We start from the raw sequence: 20,446 nt of genomic DNA on the forward strand, positions 1-20,446 counted from the left end.
ACGGATCTTCCGTGCTCCCGCCAGGAGGACCACCCTCCCAGCACCTTGGAACCACGCAGGGACCCCGCCACGAAGGGGTTCCAGCACATAAGCATGATCGAGCAAATCGTTGGCCGTCAATGATTACATCATTCCGTGGCCCCTCCCCTCCCACAGGCTTCACCTTGGGGCTGAAAACCACAGGCTTCTGATCAAGGCTTGGTCCAGCAGCCAGTCCCATCCTGAAGCTCTGCACACACCCAGCACAAGTCCCCTCCTTACAGCCAGAGACACCCCTGCCACCCTGGTCACTCAGGAAGTCCCAAGGGTTCTTCTTCTTGGACAGAATTCATCATCTACATTTTTCACTCAGAGTTTCTGTTTACATTTTCTGTAGCCCACGGCGTACAGCTTGGCCCTCTTCGGTGGGATAGGCCCTCCAGCATTCCAGGACACCTGCTGTTTGTCTCCTAAGACCTGGACGCCGTTCCACCCACCACCAGCCTCACTGTTGCTCCTTGGCCACCAGAGAGGTGGTTAATGTTAAGCTGAGGTTCTTGGAACTGAATTCGGGGCTCCAGGTGCCCCCCCACCCAGCCACAGGGTGGAGCAGGCTCTTCTTCTTCTGTCCCTTGCACGTGCTCGCTCGCTCGCTCGCTCTCAAGCCTCCTTATGAACCTTCGATATGCTACCCCTCACCTCAGTCTTCCTCACATGTGCTCTTGTCGGGCTGTGTGGTGGTCGTGGCGTGTGTAGACCATTTTGGAGTCAAACTCGGGTTCCCACCTCGGGTCCGTCACTCACCAGTTGATGACTCAACTTCTCCAAGCCTCGGTTTCCTGATGGGTGAAATGGGCGCCACTTCCTGCTCTGTAGCACCTGGCCTCCCCCGTCCTGTCCTCCCGCAGCTTGGATTTGTCCCCAAACATAGGGATTTGCATCGTCCGTACTGAATTTAATCTCATCGGCGTGTCCCGTAACTGCTGACTGTCAAAAGGGGTTTTTCTGGACATCTTGATTCTGTCACCTTCCCTATTAGCTAACCCCCTGGAAAGCTTTGTATTACCTTCCAGTGTGCTTCTCCCGCCATCTGCGTGCTCATGCAGATTATTAATTAAAATGAGTGTGACCCCGGGGTAGATCACTGGAGGCCTCCCTCACAGCTCACCCGTATGTGTCAATTAGTATATTGTGGAACGGGGGACAGTCTTTGAGCCTTTTCTAAATCTCTCTTCCTTCACGTGGGAGGATTCTCTTACACGCAGTTGGGGTATATGTAAATGAGTACAGCCTTTTGGGAGGGCAATTAGCAATAATTAAAAATGTGTATACCTCTACTACAAAGCTGTAATCATCAAGACTGTATGGTATTGGCACAAAAACAGACACAGAGACCAATGGAATCGAATNAAAAAAAAAAAAAAAAAAACCCTGGAAACAACTTCAATTTCCATCAGTAGAGGAATAATTACATAAATTATAATACATGTATTCAGTGGAATGCTTAGTAGCTGTTAGAAAGAATGAAGTAATAGTGTACACCATAGAAAAATGTTTACAGTAGGATTAGACCTAAAAGCAAGTCCCGGAACGATCAGTTTTTCATCCCATTTCCTTAAAAGCAAACCAGAAAAAAAGGTAAATATGTCTGTCAATATGCAAGAAAGTCTCCAAAAGAATACAGAAGAATTTAACAGTGATTGCTTCTGGAGAAGGGAAAGGGCAGGTCAGGGAAGAAGTCAGAAAACCGTAACTTTATGTCAAGCCCTTTTGTGCTGTTTACATATTTTCCCCATCTCTACTCAGCAGTAGTGTTTAATTTTTCTAAAAACCTATAGAGTCGTTAAAAAGAACAAGGTAGATCTAAATGTACCGACATAGAAATATCACTAAGACTTGGGGCGCCTGGGTGGCTTAGTCGGTTAAGCGTCCGACTTTCGCTTAGGCCATGATCTCGCGGTTCGTGGGTTCGAGCCCCGCGTCGGGCTCTGTGCTGACTGCCGGCTCAGAGCCTGGAGCCTGTTTCAGTCTGTGACTCCCTCTCTCTCTGACCCTCCCCTGCTCACGCTGTCTCTCTCTCTCCTAGAAATAAATAAAAAAAATATATTAAAAAAAAAAAGAAATATCACTAAGATATTTTCTTTAGTGGAAAAAAACAAGCCTCAGTGTAATAGCTACACGACCATCCCATTTATGAAAAGAGTTTGTGTGTGTATATACATATATGTGTGTGTTATGAATGTATGTGTATATATGCACGTGGACGCCGATGTGTGACATGTGCATGTATGTATATAGTAAACACACCTTTGTAAATGCATACAGTGCTCTGGGACTATCCACACCAACCTGGTAGAATGGTCCTTAGAGGGAAAGGATGTGCACCAGGGCGTGGAAGATGGGGAAGAGAAGCGGATTTTAACTTTTTTCAACCAGCTTATATTTCCGTTTGCAATTTAAAAGACTTTAGTGTATTTTTTTAAAATTCATATTCTTTACTGCCAGCGTTCCCTCCGCAGTTTAAACCTAGAAACTGAAGTAAAGTCCGTTTAAATGCATTCACTCACTAATTGAACTTCACTCTGGAAAAAAACATGAAAACTCCCAAGAGTTCGATAAAACAGGGGGTCTCGTCCGTAGTCCATGGTGTGTGGCTTTCCTGCTTAAAGTCAACCATGAGCGAATAGTCAGGTAAAATGAGGGTGTTCTATGTGGATTCTGATTACATCCTCCTCAAAATATCCTGGCCAGATTCATTCAGTTTCTCTCCTTCTCATTGCACAAGTATGAATGGGGTGAAGAAAAGACCATGAAGGTCACCAAAGAGGTTTTGTGGGCTTTGGAATTCAATGCAGGAATGATTCAGGATTTCTTGGTCTCAGGACTCACTTAACACTGTGGGCGTGGTCAGGTACATCTGTCACAAAGAAGTTTGAGTTTATTACTCTTCATAATACCTTTTAGCAAACCTTCACCTGAAAGGGCATAATTTAATAAGAGGCTGGTGGCTCAGTCAGTTGAGTGTCTGACTCTTGATATCAGCCGGGGTCCTGATCTTCCGGTCATGGGATCAAGCACCATTTAGGGCTCTGTGCTAAGTGTGGAGCTTGCTTGGGATTCTCTCTCTCCCTCTGCCCCTTCCCCATGAACACGTGCTCTTTCTCTGTCTGTCTGTCTCTCTCTCAAACAAACATTTAACCAAAAAAATAAATAAAATGGCATAAGTGTGGGCATCTGCAGTGTTAAGCTTTAGTTTTCTGGCAAATGAGCCCATCAGAATATTTCCTCTGAACTCTCCTGTTAATGTCAAATAAAGTGCTCCTGGTGTCATGTCACCTTAAATGTTGTAGACAAGGTTTCTCTATCATTGAAATCCTCTGTGAAATAGGTTATCCTTAAAAGAGTTAGGGTTTGTTGCAATATTAAACCCACAGTTAGGCACTACTGCACCCATTGCACAACCACTAAAATGAAAATGACATGCTAAGAGCTGGTCAGAGGATGTGGAGGCACTAGAACTCTCCCCATCTTGGCGGTAGTGTAAATTGGTGCCTCCCCTTTGAAAGTTTGGCAGTATCTACTAAAACGGAACATCTGCCCCCTCTTGTCCCCGGATGTATACCCAACAGCAGTGAATGCTTATGTCCGGCAAAAGACAGACGTAAGAATGTTCACGTGACTTTATTCTTAATGACTCCAAATTGGAAACAGTCCCTATGTCCATCAACTGAAGGGTGAATGCATACACTGTGGTTCGTACGGGGACTGCTACGTGGCAACGGGGGAGAGTGAACTGTTCCTGTGCCCCCAACACGGATGAATGTCATAGACTNTAAATATCATTTATGATTCACTCAAGATTTATACCGTCCACTTCTGTTACTTAGCATCAGAAATCGGAACTCATTTTTAGAGTCGTTCTGGTGTCTTGGGCAGAGGTGCTTCTCCATTTTGTTTCCTTGCTTAGTCTCCTTCCTTTTGTCAGTTCTTGTGTGTATTCTTATCTTTACACCTCATCATAGGTGATTCTAACTAGGGACAGGAAGTGTCTTGCTCTGCAAAACTCACAGCTTTTTCAGTGTTGGGTTCTCCTCCCCCCATTCTAGTTAAGGATTCAATGAAGACAAAAGTTAAGTAGGTAACTTTTTTTTTTAATTCTTTTAATGTTTATTTATTTTGGAGAGAAAGAGATAGAGACAGTGCACGAGCAGGGGAGGGGCAGAGAGAGAGGAAGACACACAATCTCAAACAGGTTTCAGGCTCTGAGCTGTCAGCACAGAGCCCCGTGCAGGGCTCGAACCCACGAACTGTGAAATCATGACCTGAGCTGAAGTCAGATGCTCAACTGACTGTGCCGCCCAGACGCCCCAAGTAGGTAACTTTTTGATAACTAAAAAAAACAAAAAACAAAACAAAACCCTCCATAGGGGCACTTGGGTGGCTGTCATTTGAGTGTCCAACTTTGGCTTGGGTTATGGTCTCGCGGTTTGTGGGTCCACTGCTGTCAGCGAGGAGCCCTCTTCAGACCCTCTGTCTCCCTCTCTCTCACTGCCCCTCCCCTGCATATGCACTCTCATGCTGTCTTTCTCTCTCAAAAATAAATAAACACTAAAAAAAAAACAAAAACAAAAAAACACCCTCATGATTGGCACTTGTTATGCAATAAAGATATGGGACAGGGCATGCCACTGGCCAGAATCCTGTCTGTCACTCAGATTCCCTTCCAAGGGTCTGCATGTTGCCTTGTGTTATTCTATTCTGCAGCAGCCAGTGTTCAGACCTCTGGGAGGGGGGAAAGCAGACTCAGGGCTTTAGAAGATCTAGAGTCTGGAGGTCATTTTCTCTTTCCGCTAACCCCCTTGGCAGTCTGTGAGGCCTGTAGGCCCCTTCTCTGGATATCTTTGGACACACAAAACGCGTGAGATCACAAAGGAAAACAGTTGTATTAAAATAGTTACAGGAGTGATTCTTTCAAACCTAATTTATGAGACAGAAATATATACCCTTTTTTATCAATACCTTAAATAACAAGGCCAGGAGTAAGTCTAACAACTATTGTAACTTTGAACTGAAAAGGTTGCAAACAGTATTCAAGATGTCTGCAGTCACTATAATGAGTTCTAAAAATATCTGTGACCCCCTCTTTTTTTTTTTTTGCATACATTTGTAATTGAAAGAAACACTACATTTTCACTAGAAGGTAGCAAAAGAAAGATTTTTGTTTGTTTGTTTGTTTTGTTTCACCCAATCTCATGGCCTTCCCTGGGTTCTTTGAGAACCCCTGGCATAGAGCATTGCTCCTCAAGATTCAGTGTTCCTCAGAATCACCTGGGATGCTCGTGAAATTGCACATTCCAGGGCCCCGCCCACAGAGATCCTGGGGGGGGTGGGTAGAATGGGCCCACGGGTGACATTTTAACAAATCTAGAAGCACAGAGCTAAGATCCAGGGCTGTGCCATGCAAGTCTGAGAAGCTCCAGAAGCCTAATTGGCCACCTCCTTCCGAGTCTCCGCTCCAGGCTCTGCTGAAAGCGTCCAAGGCCTTGGGCCAGTGGCACCCGCTGCAGTGGCATCTGACTGGCTAAGGCCAGCTGCCTTAGCTGGACCCCATCTGCGTCTGGGCAGCTGAGGCCTGAGGCTGGCTGGGGACCCCCAGAGTCAGACAGCGGCTGCGTGCCGCCCGGAGGCATAGTAGGCTGTGGGCCGGCCCTGCGGTGGCTTGTGATTATAAAGTGAACACTGTTGACAATGAATCATCCAGACATTCTACCGGGAACAAAACCCAATTATGGCTCTTCTTGAGTCACACCAAAAGGTCAAGACCGAGAGACAACAACATCTCAAACAGGTGATCAACATAAACCTCACCAATGAGGAATAGCCATCTATCTGTTCTGGAAACAGGATAAGCTGTGGATAGGCTCCACTTATGTAGCGTTCTGACCAGGTCTGCGTAACCCTAACCTCATCATGGGGAAGCGCCAGACAAACCCAGGATTAATCTTTCTTTTTTAAAAGAAGGGGGGAGGCGGTTGTGCTGCATTCTTTAAAAAATGTCAGTGTTGTAAAAGACGGTCTGTAGAAATGTTCCAGATGAAGGGGGTCTGAAGACACACGACAACTCAGTCATCCTGCACTCAAGAGGGAAAATGCTTTAAATGACATTTTGGAGTCATTTGACAAAATTGGGAATACAGATGGTAGACTAAAGTATTGTATTGATGTTAAATTTATAAAAGTTGGTAAATTATATATAGATATAGATATATAAAGTATGGTTATGTAAGAAGATAGCTCTATTGGGAAATACACTCTGAAGCATTTAGGGATAAAGGGCTATTATTTATGCATCTTAGTCTGAAGTGGTTCAGAAAAAATTGTGTGTGTGTAGAGAGAGAGAGTAGTGAACAAATGAATAAATGGGATAAAATATTAACAGTAGGTAAATGATAAAAGGGTAGAGAGATGCCCTTTACAGTCTTATTCTTGCAACGTTTATGTAAGCTCAAAATTATTGCCAAATTAAAATAGTCTCACACACACACACACACACACACACACACACACACACATACACACAATCAGTAGCTGATTTTTTTTTAATTCAAGAAAATTCAATAAGGGGCGCCTGGGTGGCTCAGTCGGTTAAGCATCTGACTTTGGCTCAGGTCATGATCTCGCGGTTCGTGGGTTCGAGCCCGGCGTCGGGCTCTGTGCTGACAGCCAGCCCAGAGCCTGGAGCCTGTTTCGGATTCTGTGTCTCCCTCTCTCTCTGACCCTCCCCTGTTCACACTGTCTTTCTCTCTCTCTCAGAAATAAATGAAACATTTTTTTAAAAATGTTTAAAAAGGAAAATTCAATAAAAGCACAGTAATGCTAAGCATTAACCTACTTTTTTACTCCTTGAGGAGCAAAAGTGCAGAACATAAAAAAGAACACAGACGATGACATAATGGTTAACATGTTTAAGAAGAAGAAAAAGCCCTCCAAAATTGGCACTGACTTTGGTTTCAGCTCTACTGCCTATGAGCTTCGCAACCTTAGGCAGCATAGCTAAAGTCTCCAGGCCTCAATGTCTTCATCTGAAAGTAGGAGATGAAATAAAATCTATGTCGTTAACTTTGGTGGAGATGCTATGGAAATGATGCACAGAAAGTGCTTGGCTTCATGCTTGGCCCTTAATGCTCTCTCAGTGAGAGTATTTTAGTATTTCCAGAGCATGAGAAAGACAGAGTCCTAATTCACTTTATAAAGCAATATAACCCCGGGGCGCCTGCGTGGCTCAGGGTTGAGCATCTGACTTTGGCGCCCAGGTGGCTGGGTTGAGCATCTCACTTCGGCTCAGGTCATGATCTCATGTTGGTTCGAGCCCCGCGTCGGGTTCTGTGCTGACAGCTCAGAGCCTGGACCCTGCTTTGGATTCTATGTCTCCTCTCTCATTGCCCCTCCACCTCTTTCTCTCTCTCTCTCTCAAAAATAAACATTAAAAAAAAAGTAATATCCCAAAAGCATGACAGAAATACATGCAGAAAAGAAACTGTAACCCTATCTCACTAACAAATACGATACATAATTCATTTTTTTCTAATCCAGCAGTATACCAAAAGAATACTATATCCCGTGACCTAGTCAGATGCATTTCAGAAATCTAAGCCATTCAGCATCAGAAGAGCCAGCAGTGTAATTCATTACATTACTATGATTTTCCCCCAATTTAAGCTGTTCTCTCGATAGTTGCCAAAAAAACTTTCAGTAAAATTCAATATTCACTCCTGACAGTGGCCTCTTTGTAAGCTCACAATTGACGGAAACCCCTTCAACGTGACAACGCACGTGACCACAAGCACCTAGTAAATCACGAGAAGCATCTCAGAATCAGAAAAGTATGTTCCAACAGTCTGCCGTATACACACGGCACAATGTGCCTGTCAGTGGAGTTCCATACCGCATTTTCAGTATGATTGCTTTTTGGTAAGAAAAATACATATGCGTGTACATGTAAGAAAAAATGAGAGGGGACCACGCCAGATCATTCATCGTGATTATCTTTGGGGAGAGGATTCAGATGATTCATTATGTTTATCCATATTTCCCCCCATTCATTGTGTTATTTCATGACACATTTTAAATATTCTACCAAAAAATATGAACTTGAGTAAGAGGCCGATGAGATGCGTTCCGGGTGAAAGGTGCCTGTTACAGGGTTGCCAAACAGAAGGGCATGCCTCTAGGGGGCACCAGCTGCCAAATATTTGGAGCTTCGAACCAGGAAGTTCTACTCAAGTTGGAAATAGCGGAACCCATCACTCGGTTTCTTTTCCTATACCCCAGGGACCTTCAGAATACTTCTGCGATGTGGACATGGTATCTTTTCTAATGGGAACATGTGGCTATAGTCTTGTTTGTACGCTTTTGACAAGGACTTTTTTGGTTCTTTGGCCTCTGGTTCATTGCCAGCTTCTTGTTTACTTTCTGAATAAGCCTCTTAATGGCACAATTTTGTTCACTTACAGAATGCGACCGCCCTGCCGGGTACGTGGCGAAGAACAGACGTGCACTTAGAAAACCCAGAATACCACACCAGATGGTATTTCAAGTATTTTTTAGGACAAGGTAACTATGCCATGATGGTGGTTGGGATAAAAGGAAATGAAAAATAGTGTTGGTGTAATTTATTCTGGTGCCCTAAAAGTGTGAAACTAACCAGTTTAGGGACACTAATGTCAGGTTAGTAGTCAGCTTTGTAGATTTGAAGATTCAGTTCCAATCTCAGCCCTAGGATTTTTTATTCTCTCTCTCTCTCTCTCTCTCTCTCTCTCTCTCTCTCACACACACACACACACACACACACACACGCATCAGTTGTTTTCATCCCTTGGGAATTAAAGGGGATTAGATATTCTAAATGGCAATTTGAATTTGCAGGGTAGACATCAATTTTAGACCTGACCAAGGCCAAGTACCAAGTACTATCCTATACCAAATACTATAGACAGGTCTATAGCGGATGTTGAACACTTAGTTCAAGGCAATGAGGGGAAGAAATGATTCCCTGAGGGTCAACATAGAACTGGAGAGGCATTGGCTCTGGTAACACGCAATTACACTGGCCAAGGCGCTCATTGTCCCTACCCTCAGGGAGGCTCTAAAATGGGTCTGAGTCCTGGTTCTGCCATTCTTAACTACAGGACCTGACACCGATCACCTCTCTATGTCTCCGAGACTTCATTTCCTTCTCTGTAAAGTGGAGGGATCACTAACACATACCTAGTAGGTTTGAATAGGCGTTTCAGTGAGATATGCTGGAGAAACCCTAAGCCCTGCGCCTGGCACACAGCAAGAGCTCAGTCATTAAGAGCGATGTCCATTTAAAGTGAAGGGCTCAAGTGAACATACATGGGAAGGCGGAAAACGTGAATGGAAGAATAATCACTGTCGCAAGATTAGAGAAAAGCCAGATAAATTGCTTATCAGGCGAATGTATGTGTTTCTAGAAGATGTGACGCTTGGACTATAAAATGAGAGTGATCAGGCGCAAAGGATATCCTTTTAAAAGTCTGATACTGTTTTATTCTAAGTAGTTCGCTTGCTATAGACAAGGCCTATTCCTTTATAAAGAAAGAAGTCAGTGGGAAAGTTGTCAAGTTCCCAAATGCTTGAAAGCATAGTTCCCAGAGCAGTGAGGCTCTAGAGAAAACCAGCGCCATCATTCAGATACCAAGAAACTCAGAGGTAAGGCAGGCGCCAGGTTGGTGGATTCAGAGGCTCAGTGGTGTCCTTGAGGCTGGCCCTCCTCAGGGTCACAGGGTGGTTGTAGTAATTCCAGGCATCACCTCTCGACACCATCATGTCCAGAGCAAGGAGAAGGCCATCTTCAGGACTGAAGAAGCCTTTCGGAAAACCCCTTGACCCATTTCTCCTCCTGTCTCATTGGCTGGCATTGGTCACATGTTCATTTGTGAACATTCCTGAACCAGTCACTGCCAAGGTCAAATGGGAGCGCGTGATCAACGTGGCCTGATCGGGGTCTTTTCTGAGCTGGGTTTAGGATGCTTGCTCCCTCCTCGTGTGAAAAGGAAAAATTGTCTACCCCCACCGGGGCTTGAAAGAATCAATTGTATGTTCACTGTTGTAAACCTGTGTCTCTTGCAGTCCATCAGAATTACATTGGGAATGATGCAGAGAAGAGCCCCTTCTTCTTGTCCGTGACCCTTTCTGACCAAAACCATCAGCGCGTCCCTCAATACCGTGCAATTCTTTGGAGGAAAACAGTAAGTCTCTGGCTTGCACCTGGAGGGGCATCTGTGCTCCAGAGTTTGATTAGTATCCTTGTCAGAGAGGTTTTGGTGAGTCTTTTTCTGTGGGGTTCTCAGGGCTTGGATATTCAGGATTATACTCTTCAGCAGTGGGGCCTCCAAGCCCTGGGTTCAACCACATATTCTCCCCAATAGGCCACAAACCAGGCATGTCCCTTCCCCTACGTCTCTCTGTGACACAGAACTATATTTTACAGAGTATATTAACCTTAGCGGTTACTAAAACTGAAAGGGACCAACTGGTTGACCTTCAACTGAAAGAAAGAAAAGTTATTGGAAGAATATAATACTGTTACCTGGTACAGGCCATGGGGTGCTCCTCTTTCCGTGGGTCATTCAGTCAAGCACTGAGCCAGCTGCACTTCTAGAATTTCTTTGAGGCTTAACCCCTTCCATCAATTTCCTGAGGTAGAAAAACACCTCAAGACTTAACAGGACAAGTACCCCCCGTCCAGGGTGGGTTCTGAGTGGACTGAAGGCAAGTCCCTTCAACTCAGGAATGTGAGCTTCTCTTTAACTTAGGAAAATTTTCTTAGGTTCATTTTTGCTGCTTTCTCTTCTTTTTTCTGAATTCTTTTTCTGGGAATTCTTACAGTTGGTCTCCATCTTTCACCTTTTACCTTTAATCATTATTTCCTTCCCTTGGTTCCTTTTTCTTCCTTCACTTCTCAGAGAACTTTTCGTAGGCATTATGGACACTAGAAAGAGCAAAGGGTTTGTAGCCAAGCAAACCAGGGTCAAATTACATCAGTAGTAAATTCATTCATGTCAATTTGAGAAAATTGCCGATGCTCTCCATTTTCTTCTTTGTAAACTGGGGAAAGTTCTGGGCTGTGGCTCACAGGGTGCCAAGGACTATATTAAGTGAGCTGTGATTTCAAAATCCACATCTATGCGATGTCCCAAATCATCAAATCTTAAATGGCTTAGATACCAGAAGGATAGAACATTTTACTCTCGAATGGGTGAATGCAGTGTATAATTAAGAAGCAATGAGGCAAACCACACTCGGAAAATGTTAGCACTATTATGTGGTAGTCTCACTTTTTGGGTGCATTTGTTGAAAGCTATTACTTAATCATTGCACACTGATTCTTACCTCAGCAATACAGGATCTCAAAAATTGCCACGTAGATCTTTTTGGGAAGGAAATAATACAGGAACATAAAGAAACAGTCTTTTTTTTTTTTTTTTGCATACACACACTCAAAAAAATAGTTTTTTTACACGCACACACTTTAAAAAAAACAGTAACTTTTTAATACACACACCAACACATGGTACATGTGTTTGCATGCATGTGTACACATACAGCAACTTCAAAAAGCCCAGAAAAAATTTCTGGGAACCATTACGGAGTAAGTTGCAGTTAGGAACTTTCTGTGATGATTAAAAATGCTCACAGTTGACAATAAAATCTAACATTTATTGAGCACTTACCGTATGCCATATATATTAAATCTTCCCAGTGCATTATCTTAATGGTTTAAGGTGAAATTGTGGTTTAAGGGGTTGAATGTCATGGTCGAGGTTACACGCCAAAGGCGGCAAGGCTGTGCTGAGCTGTCAGCAGAATTAATTCTATATATAATTCTTTGACTTGTGCTCTCTTTCACTAGACTCTGAGCTCCATGAAAGCAGGGGACATATAATTGCTTTGTTCCCACCCAGCCCGGTACCTGGCAGATAGAAGCAGCTCAAGAAGTATTTACTGAAAGAATCAATGAATGACACCAAAGCCCAGCCTAACCTGTGTGCTATGCTGCCTCTGTTTATATAAATGTCCATGTCGTGTTTCAGAAAGTGTCCTCTCTTGGGGCGCCTGGGTGGCTTAGTCGGTTGAGCGTCTGACTTTCGCTTAGGTCATGATCTCGCAGTTCGTGGGTTCGAGCCCCGTGTCGGGCTCTGTGCTGACTGCCAGCTCAGAGCCTGGAGCCTGTTTCAGCCTGTGACTCCCTCTCTCTCTGACCGTCCCCTGCTCACGCTGTCTCTCTCTCTCCTAAAAATAAATAAAACATTAAAAAAAAAAGATTAAAAAAAAAAAGAAAGAAAGTGTCCTCTCTTTAGGCAGGTTGAAGGCAAAAATCTAATGTAAATCCCAGTTAGCTCTTACTCGTGAATTATTTCCTGCAGAAAAGTTTTGGCTCTCCCCCCTCACCCCGTCTGCCATCATCACAGCTGTACTAAGCCTAGTTTATGCACCAGTGTTAGATGATTGTGTTGAGGGGCGCCTGGGTGGCTCAGTCAGCTGAGCGTCTGGCTCTCGATTTCAGCTCAGGTCATGCTCTCATGACTCTTGGGATCAAGCCCCATGTCTGGCTCTGCACTGACAGTGCGGAGCCTACTAGGGATTCTCTCTCTCTCTCTCTCTCTCTCTCTCTCTCTCACTCTGGTCTCTCTCTGCACCTTCCCTGCTCACATGCTTGCTCTCGCGTCCTCTCCTTCTCAAAATAAATAAATAGACATTAAAAAGGAGGAGGTAACGTGGAAGGACTGTGTGCCACTTGTTCTCAAGCGCACACATGACAGTCTCCTCCCACCATTCACCTAATGAGAAGTGACCATGCTCTTGTCCGAAGCCTCTTACCTTCTGCACCAGGAAGGCTGTTTTCTGACCTTTTCTTTCTTTCTTTTTTTTTTCCAACACTATTCTAGTCTCTCTTGTTTAAATATTTTCTTTGGCGGCTCAGTCAGTTAAGTGTCCAACTCTGGATTTTGGCTCAGGTCACAATCTGCGCTGGCCATGGAGCCTGCTTGGGATTCACTCTCTCCCTTTCTCTCTCTGCCCCTGCCTCACTTGTGTTCTCTCTCGCTCTCAAAAATAAATAGACATTTAACATAAGTAAATAAATAACTATTCTCTTTGGATGACTCTGCCTCTTTTGGACACACAGTCTTTCTGATTGCTTTCTCCTCCCCCTGCTCCTCTTGAAGTCGATATCTGGGTGCATGAGGAGAGAGTTGATGAGACCCCATGGTGGCAGAAGAGGACTGTGGGTTCACCTGGGGCTTTCTGGGTTCTGTTGTGGCGGATCTGCTCTCTGAACTCGCAATCACTGAGATGTAACTGGTCCCCTCTGGCCTTTTTAGCATCACTGGAATGCACCTGTCGCTGGAATCCATGGTCCCAGTCGTTTGCCCCTTGCATTGATGGCACCGCGCACTGTGAGCTCTGCGACCCGACCCCAGGTCTCTGCTAGTCGCTGAGCCTCTCAGGTCTGTCCCTGTCACTGCACCTCCCCTGCTGGCCAGGGGGCAGGTGGGCTGAGGCAGGACACCGCTCTAGGCTTATGTTTCTAATTTTGGTGACCATCCACACTTGTAGCTGCTGAGTCACTGCCCCTCATCATGTTCAAACAGGTTCTACCTAGACTTCAAGGTTCCTAAGGAAGGCCGTGCCTGGGAAGCGAGCCTCCGGTCCACGTGTCTCACCTTGATCTATTTGCAGCACCCGTGCACCCACTTCCAGGCCTGCCCTCGGAATGGAGGAATCAAGGGCCCCGGCATCTAACGCCCTAGCTTTTCCCATCTTCCTTCTTCTTTCCTTTAACTGACACAAGAAAGGATAGTTTTGTACTTTGGCTACCTTTCTGGAATGGATTTTCTCAATGTCCTGCCTTCTTCCTTCGGGCAGTAACAGCCACTCCATCTCCTCACCTGCGAAGGTGGCCAGGTACTGGGAGGGTAGAACAGGGGCGGGGGGCGTTCTGCTTCTTCTAATGACTAAAGATGTTGCCTCTACTACCTTATAAATTGGGATAAACACTCTGAAGGAAACAAAGGCAGAATGATACGGGAGACCAACTTTAGATCAGACAGCTCAGGAAAACCTTTCCAAGGAGGTGACATTTAAAGACACCGGAGAGGGAAGAGAACCAGCCACATAAATAGCACGGGGAAGGGGCAGGCAGGGAGCATTCCAGAAAGAAGAACAACAAAGGCAAAACAAAGGAGGAGCTCTGAGGACTCCTCTTGCTCATCTGGGGAGAAGGCCAGGAGGAGGGAGTCAGACCCCAAGAGCCCCGTGAAGGCAGTGGGGCTGGCCTAATGAGTTAGCCCCTCTACTGAGAAGTGCCAGCACGTTCTCCAGAGCCTCTAGTCTAGACCTTGAATTGTGTGCCAGGGCAAAGCAAGTGCTTGCTAGCGGCTCCAAGTGGCGGTGTTGAAGGAAGGCGAGGGACTGAAAAATCAAAGCAGAGCTCGGCAAAACAGGTCAGCTGTGAAGCCCCTCTGGGCCCCAAACTAGTGCTGGAGGCTACAAGGGATGCAGAGAAGCACATGCCTCTGCACCCCCTCACCCCTGCCATGACCTCACATTTTCAAAAACCGACAGATAGCTAAATGCGTAAGCCCCGCTTTAGACAGTGCTATTTATCACTGTTGTACCTTCTACTAAACACGAAGCAAAGACTTAAAAAAAAAAAAAATACATACTTTCTGTACAGATTTCATCCAGACAATGCAGCTAGTTAAAAAGAGACTCAGAGTCCACTTACTCAGGGGTAACCACTGCAGCACCCTTCTAGATCCTTCCATATCCTTGCTGTGATCACCTGGTGTTGCCTGTACATGTACTTGATGCTGGCTGTGTGTCTGTTGGTCCCACCAGAACACAGAGAACCGAAGGGTGTCTTTTGTGGGAAACAACTCTAGGAAGCTACCACAGGGAGAAGATGGGGAGGAAGAGCTTTTACCAGTTCGTAGTGAAGGAAAATACAAATCCAGCATCCCACGAGCCTGGCGTTCCGCATCCACATAGGCAGCTTATGAAGAGGCTATAGTCAGCCAGGCGGGGGCTGTATCTTCCTCTTCCATACATTCCGCCCCTCAGGCTGCCCTGAACTTGTCTTTAAAGCTGCATTTGGTGTGTTTGGTGAGAAGGAAAAGTAGCTAAGGTAGGGGATGAGCAAGAAGGTCAGACCAAGACCTTCTTCTAGAAGGGTTGGCATCCTATACAGGTGACCACAGTGTGAGGTAGACCGGGGCTGGCAAAAAAGCAAGGCCACCCAGATAACTTAGGTTTCAGCACATGGGTTATGTGGGATTTGAACATCCCTGTTCCCACATCATAATACTTGTCTGTATCGGAAATCTTCTAAAATCTCTGTAACATAAACTGCATTGATTGATAGAGAACCCATAAGAGGGCTTTGTCTAGAAAGATACACTCCTCCCCAGCCTGGAGTGGGGACGAGATCGCCGGTTCTCCGGGGGCGTGGGTGTGAATGTTGAGTTCACTGAAAGGGATCATGGGCTCGACAAGGTAGAGGAACTCCATCCCGACGCCAGGGTTCCGGGCTTGGACAGATGAGTTGGCAGGTGCGTCTCGAAAACGCAAGGAAAATCCTATCTCCTTCCTTGCCTGTTTCCCGCAAGAAATGCCCTTACCCTTTCTCTAACTATTTGTGCTGCCAATTTTATTAGTCAAAGTTAGAAAGAAAGTTTTAAATGTGTACTACATTATAATCCCTTTTGCCAAACGTGTAGTGTAAATCCTTTATAGATTACAAATCTGTATCATATCTTTTTTGAAAAAAGAATTTTTTTAATGTTTATTTACGGGTACCTGGGTGGCTCACTCAATTAAGCATCTGAGTCTTGAATTCAGCTCACGTCATGATCTCGTGGTTCCATGGGTTGGAGCCCTGCACTGGGCTCTGTGCTGACAGTGCAGAGCCTGCTTGCGATTCTGTCTCCCTGTCTCTCTGCCCCTCCCCTCTTCGTACTCTCTCTCTCTCTCTCTCTCTCTCTCAAAAATAAACATTTTTTATCCTTTAAAATAATAAATAAAATGTTTATTTTTGAGAGAGCGTGAGCAGGGGAGGGGTAGAGAGGGGGAGACAGAGGATCTGAAGCAGGCTCAGTGCTGACAGCAGTGAGCCCAGTATGGGGCTCGAACTCATGAACCATGAGATCATGACCTGAGCCGAAGTCAGGTGCTCCACCAACTGAGCCACCAAGGTACCCCTCTTTTTTGGAAATCATAAATCAAGTGGCACTCATCTTCTGGGTGGTTTGGACATGGGACTGAACCATTCAGGCAACCTTTTATTCATTCCCTTTCATGCAACAAATGTTTATTGAGTGCATTCTAGCAGTCACAGTGGGTACTCATTTAGAGAGGAAGAAGCAGAGTATAAATAGTAAACACAGAGGGGCGCCTGGCTGACCCAGTTGGTAGAGCACGCAACTCTTGATCTCAGGGTCATGAGTTCAAGTCCCACATTGAGCATGGAGCCTACCTTAAAAAACATACAGTAAACACAGAAAAATACAGAAGTACATATTATGAAAACCTCAATGAAAGATTCAAGTGAGTTCTAGTTCCAAAAGCCTTTGACTTGGAGATATTACATTTAGGTCCCATTGACATGCGAATCTGTTTTCTTCTCATTGCCTTTGAGGCTGATCTGATTCTTGGCTCAGAGACCAAACCCCCTTCTCATCTTGGTCAGACGGCTCATCGGCTCACTGTACCAAGACACCAAGAATCCGTCAGTCCGTACGTTGAAGAATAACACTTAACTCCCCAAATGTTGGGGGAGGGGGAGGGTGGAAAAATGCTGTCAAGCCTGAGCAAGATTTCCTCCACCACAGAATGAGCTTATTCCTATATATGTTCATATATTCTTTTAAACAGCCAGGTAAGGCTCTTTCAGAGATGGAAATTGCCAAACTTCTCACTGATCTGGTGTTTTGACTTTGCAGGGTACCCAGAAAATATGCCTTCCGTACAGTCCCACAAAAACTCTCTCCGTGAAGTCCATCTTAAGGTGAGTACTCATGAGTAGAAGCCCAACACTGGGAGCCTTTATAAGTATTTTCCTCCTGCGATCGTTCTGATGTTACTTTTCCGCTTTCTGGAGCCTTGACTGCGTACCAGCCATTTTGCCAAGCATCTGACATGCACCACATCGTGCATGCCAGTGTCTTCATCGCAAGCCTGCAGGATGGGCACTGCCGTTCTCCCCACTGCATAGCAGAAGAAATGGAAGCCCAGAGAGAGGAAGCCAAGATCACACAGCTGGTGTGCAGTGGAAATTAAGCCCCACTCCTCCGCATCTCCAAACTGCCTGCGTGGCCACCCTCTTTTTTGCTTGCATGCATGCAGATACTTTGGTTTCGTAAAGAAAATCAAGAAATATTTTTCCTCCCATTTTCCTGCTTTGAAACAGAACCTCATATGTCAGCAAATGCCTCTCAGAGAAGAAAGTACTTATTCTTTGCAGAGACAGTTAAATGAATGGAACATCCAGCTGCTCCGCGCTCCCCTGCGGCTCCCGCCCCCACCTCTCCATCCCCTCCTGTTACACCCCCCTCGTGCTGGGAGACAGACTCCCTTAGGGAATGCCACCACCCAGATGCTACCTGTCACCCTGTCACCAGCCCAGAGGTTACATCGTAGTAACGGTAGCTTCTCAGGCACAGCACTAAATGCTCTAAAGGCATTCTCTTAGCAAGTCTTTAAATTTTTCATGTCTCTTTATTTTTGAGAGAGAGACAGAGCTCAAGCTGGGGAGGGCCGGAGAGAGAGGGAGACACAGAATCGGAAGAAGGCTCCAGGCTCTGAGCTGTCAGCATAGAGCCCGACGCGGGGCTCAAACTTCCGAACTGTGAGATCATGACCTGAGCCGAAGTCGGACCCCTAACTGACTGAGCCACCCAGGCGCCCCTCTTAGAGACTCTTTAGACCACCTGCACAGAGTAGATCTGTGATCACCTGCACTCCAGCAAGGAGTCACAGCCTCAGAGAAGTGAAGGGATTTGACAAAGATCTCACAGCCAGTAAACCACAGAGCTGGCATTTAAACCCAGGGCCCTGTCATTCCTGGTCTTGGGCCTTTATGTTATGTGAATATGAACGTCTGTCCCAGAGCCCTGGTGGTTTACTCTCTGTTCATCTGCAGCTAAGTGGTGGGAAGAGATGGTGTTCTCAGTGTCCCAACCACAACGCATACACTTGCCAGAAACATCTCTCAATTGGAGGGACAGTCTTGACTCCATTGATTAGGGACCGCATCTGGCTGATGAAAGGGCACTGAGATTCAGAAGTAAAAATGTTCATATCTCGTTTTCAAGCTTGATTTGCTCCCTAAATCACAGGCCTTCTCCTTTCCACTCGAGGCCTTCTGACTCTGCCCCTAAGCAGTCTGAAGCCTGAGCTCTGAAAGTGTTGGTGGAGAGATTAACATTTTTATCGAGCACAGAAATACCTTGCTGCTTCTAAGGAGCTATAAATCTTAACCCGCTTTGAGAGGAACACTTAGAATTATACTGGCTTAAGATTTCCGTGACTTGTTTTTTTCCTAAAAGAAGTTACTTCCGCTTCTTTATATTTGAGGACAATTTCATTTAGTTACGACCTCATTTAGTCCTAGGAATAGGGCCTTCGCTTCTCAGCCCTCCACTCTGTAGCCAGAGCACAGAGGAAACATTTCAACCAGGAAACATTTTGTTTTAAAGACGTGGAAGAGCCAAACTTCTCCAGTTGCTGCCGATAGAAGAAAAGATTTTGTCTTTATTTGTTACCACCACGAACTTGAAAACTTAAAAGGAAATGAAACTATGATACTATGGAGTCGTGGAAGTCTGGGTTCAGATCTTGGCTCTGCTACTTACCAGCTTTGTTATCCTCGTTCAATTTCCTCACCTTTAAAACAGGGATAAAATAGTACTTGCCTCGTAGAGATAATGAGGTCATCCACGTAAAGCATTTAGTAGGGTGCCCGGCATCTAGGAAGTACTTCCTAAAGATTAGCTGTTATTATGCTTACCTTTCACTTACAAATACAGGACTCCTAGATGAAAGGGGCCTCGGGAGCCATGGGGTTCAACTCCCTGGTTTACCTCTTAGAGGAACTTGGGCTCAAGAAGGTTGGCACTGCTCTCCAAAGTAAAACATGGAAGAACAAGCTTGGGGGGAAGGGGTGCCTTTTTGCCCTAAGTGGCAGAAGAGTGGCCAAAGGAAGAAAGAAATGCCAGGTCGTCTTGATTACATTTCATGTTATCGTTAATTGCTACGGAAATGTCAATGGACCACTTTTTTAGTACATAAAAGAATCTTGAAGGTTAGGTTGCCCGAAATAGGCTCCTGATTGCCCCCCTCCTCTCTTACTTGATGAGTGTCATTAAGGGACAGTTCTATAAGGAAGATAGAGAGCCGTGTTGGGTTACCCTCATGCACTCATTCGCTGAGCGCCCTGTGTGATCATTGGTTTCCTGGGTGCCGGGCCCTCCAGGGAGTCCAGCTGTGATCTCGGAAGCACCGAGACTTGCTCCACCTTGCTCTAGCTCATTCTGTCCTTTCTATTTCAGTGCCATGAACCTGGACAAATTTGAGAAAGGCCCCAGAGAAATTTTTCATCCCGAGATCCAAAAGGTAACAATTTTTTTTGCTTCATAACGGTATATGCTTGATCACAATGTTAGATTAGAAAGGACAGATCATCAGTGAGTCTCGGCCTAGGATACAAGCATAATCAGAATCACGTACAGGGCTTTGAAAACCACTCATCATAAAGAACCTTGCAGCTGAGATGCTGATTTGACAAGCAGGGGTGGGAATCTGCAGTTTTCAGAAGTCCCATGAGTGATTCTGAGGCACAGCCACGACTGAGAACTGCTGAACGATACGGTCTTTGATCCAGGAACCAAAGGGGTGTATGTTCAGAGGGACCTTGTTGGCTTAAAAGCCAATCTTTTTACTGAGTGATGCAGAAGGTATGGAACATGAGGTGTTTTTTTTTTTTTCAGGTAGTAAAACACAAATGTGTTTACTGAGCTCTGAGATAGAACACCGTAGACCATAGAAGGTGTCCAGAATCCATCCTGTTTTCTCAAGACTCGCTGTTAAGGGAAAGCAGTCTGCCTCAGGGAAAAAAAAAATTCAGAGCCATCATCTAGTAAAGGACCATCAGAAAATGTCAGCCAAACTTCTGTCTTGTCGCAATTAATTTAGCATTGAAATTCTCCCTTGAAACTTACAAACGCAGCCATCACACACACAGTGCCGGCTTTGTGTCAAAGCTGAGCCTAAAGGGACTGGGTACACCGGTGACAGGGAAGAGGCTGGAAAGGCAGGCTGGAAACCTAGCCGGGAGGTGGCGGGGAGCCTGCGGAGTCTTTAAGTAGAGGAGCCTCACGCTTAGTCC

General features: G+C 45.4%; 1 protein-coding gene across 1 annotated transcript in view; it reads left to right on the forward strand.

Annotated features, from left to right (window-relative positions):
• The window catches only part of GARNL3 (GTPase activating Rap/RanGAP domain like 3), a 152,945-nt gene that overhangs the window by 74,630 nt on the left and 57,869 nt on the right, over window positions 1-20,446 (forward strand). The window contains exons 5-8 of the mRNA XM_077768251.1: window positions 8,493-8,592; window positions 10,132-10,250; window positions 17,004-17,068; window positions 19,611-19,674. Coding sequence (XP_077624377.1) covers window positions 8,493-8,592; window positions 10,132-10,250; window positions 17,004-17,068; window positions 19,611-19,674 — 348 coding nt within the window. The remainder of the gene's footprint in view (window positions 1-8,492; window positions 8,593-10,131; window positions 10,251-17,003; window positions 17,069-19,610; window positions 19,675-20,446) is intronic.

This window comes from Crocuta crocuta, unplaced genomic scaffold (assembly GCF_008692635.1).
Source record: "Crocuta crocuta isolate KB4526 unplaced genomic scaffold, BGI_CrCroc_1.0 scaffold35, whole genome shotgun sequence".
NCBI classification, from domain to species: Eukaryota; Metazoa; Chordata; class Mammalia; order Carnivora; family Hyaenidae; genus Crocuta; species Crocuta crocuta.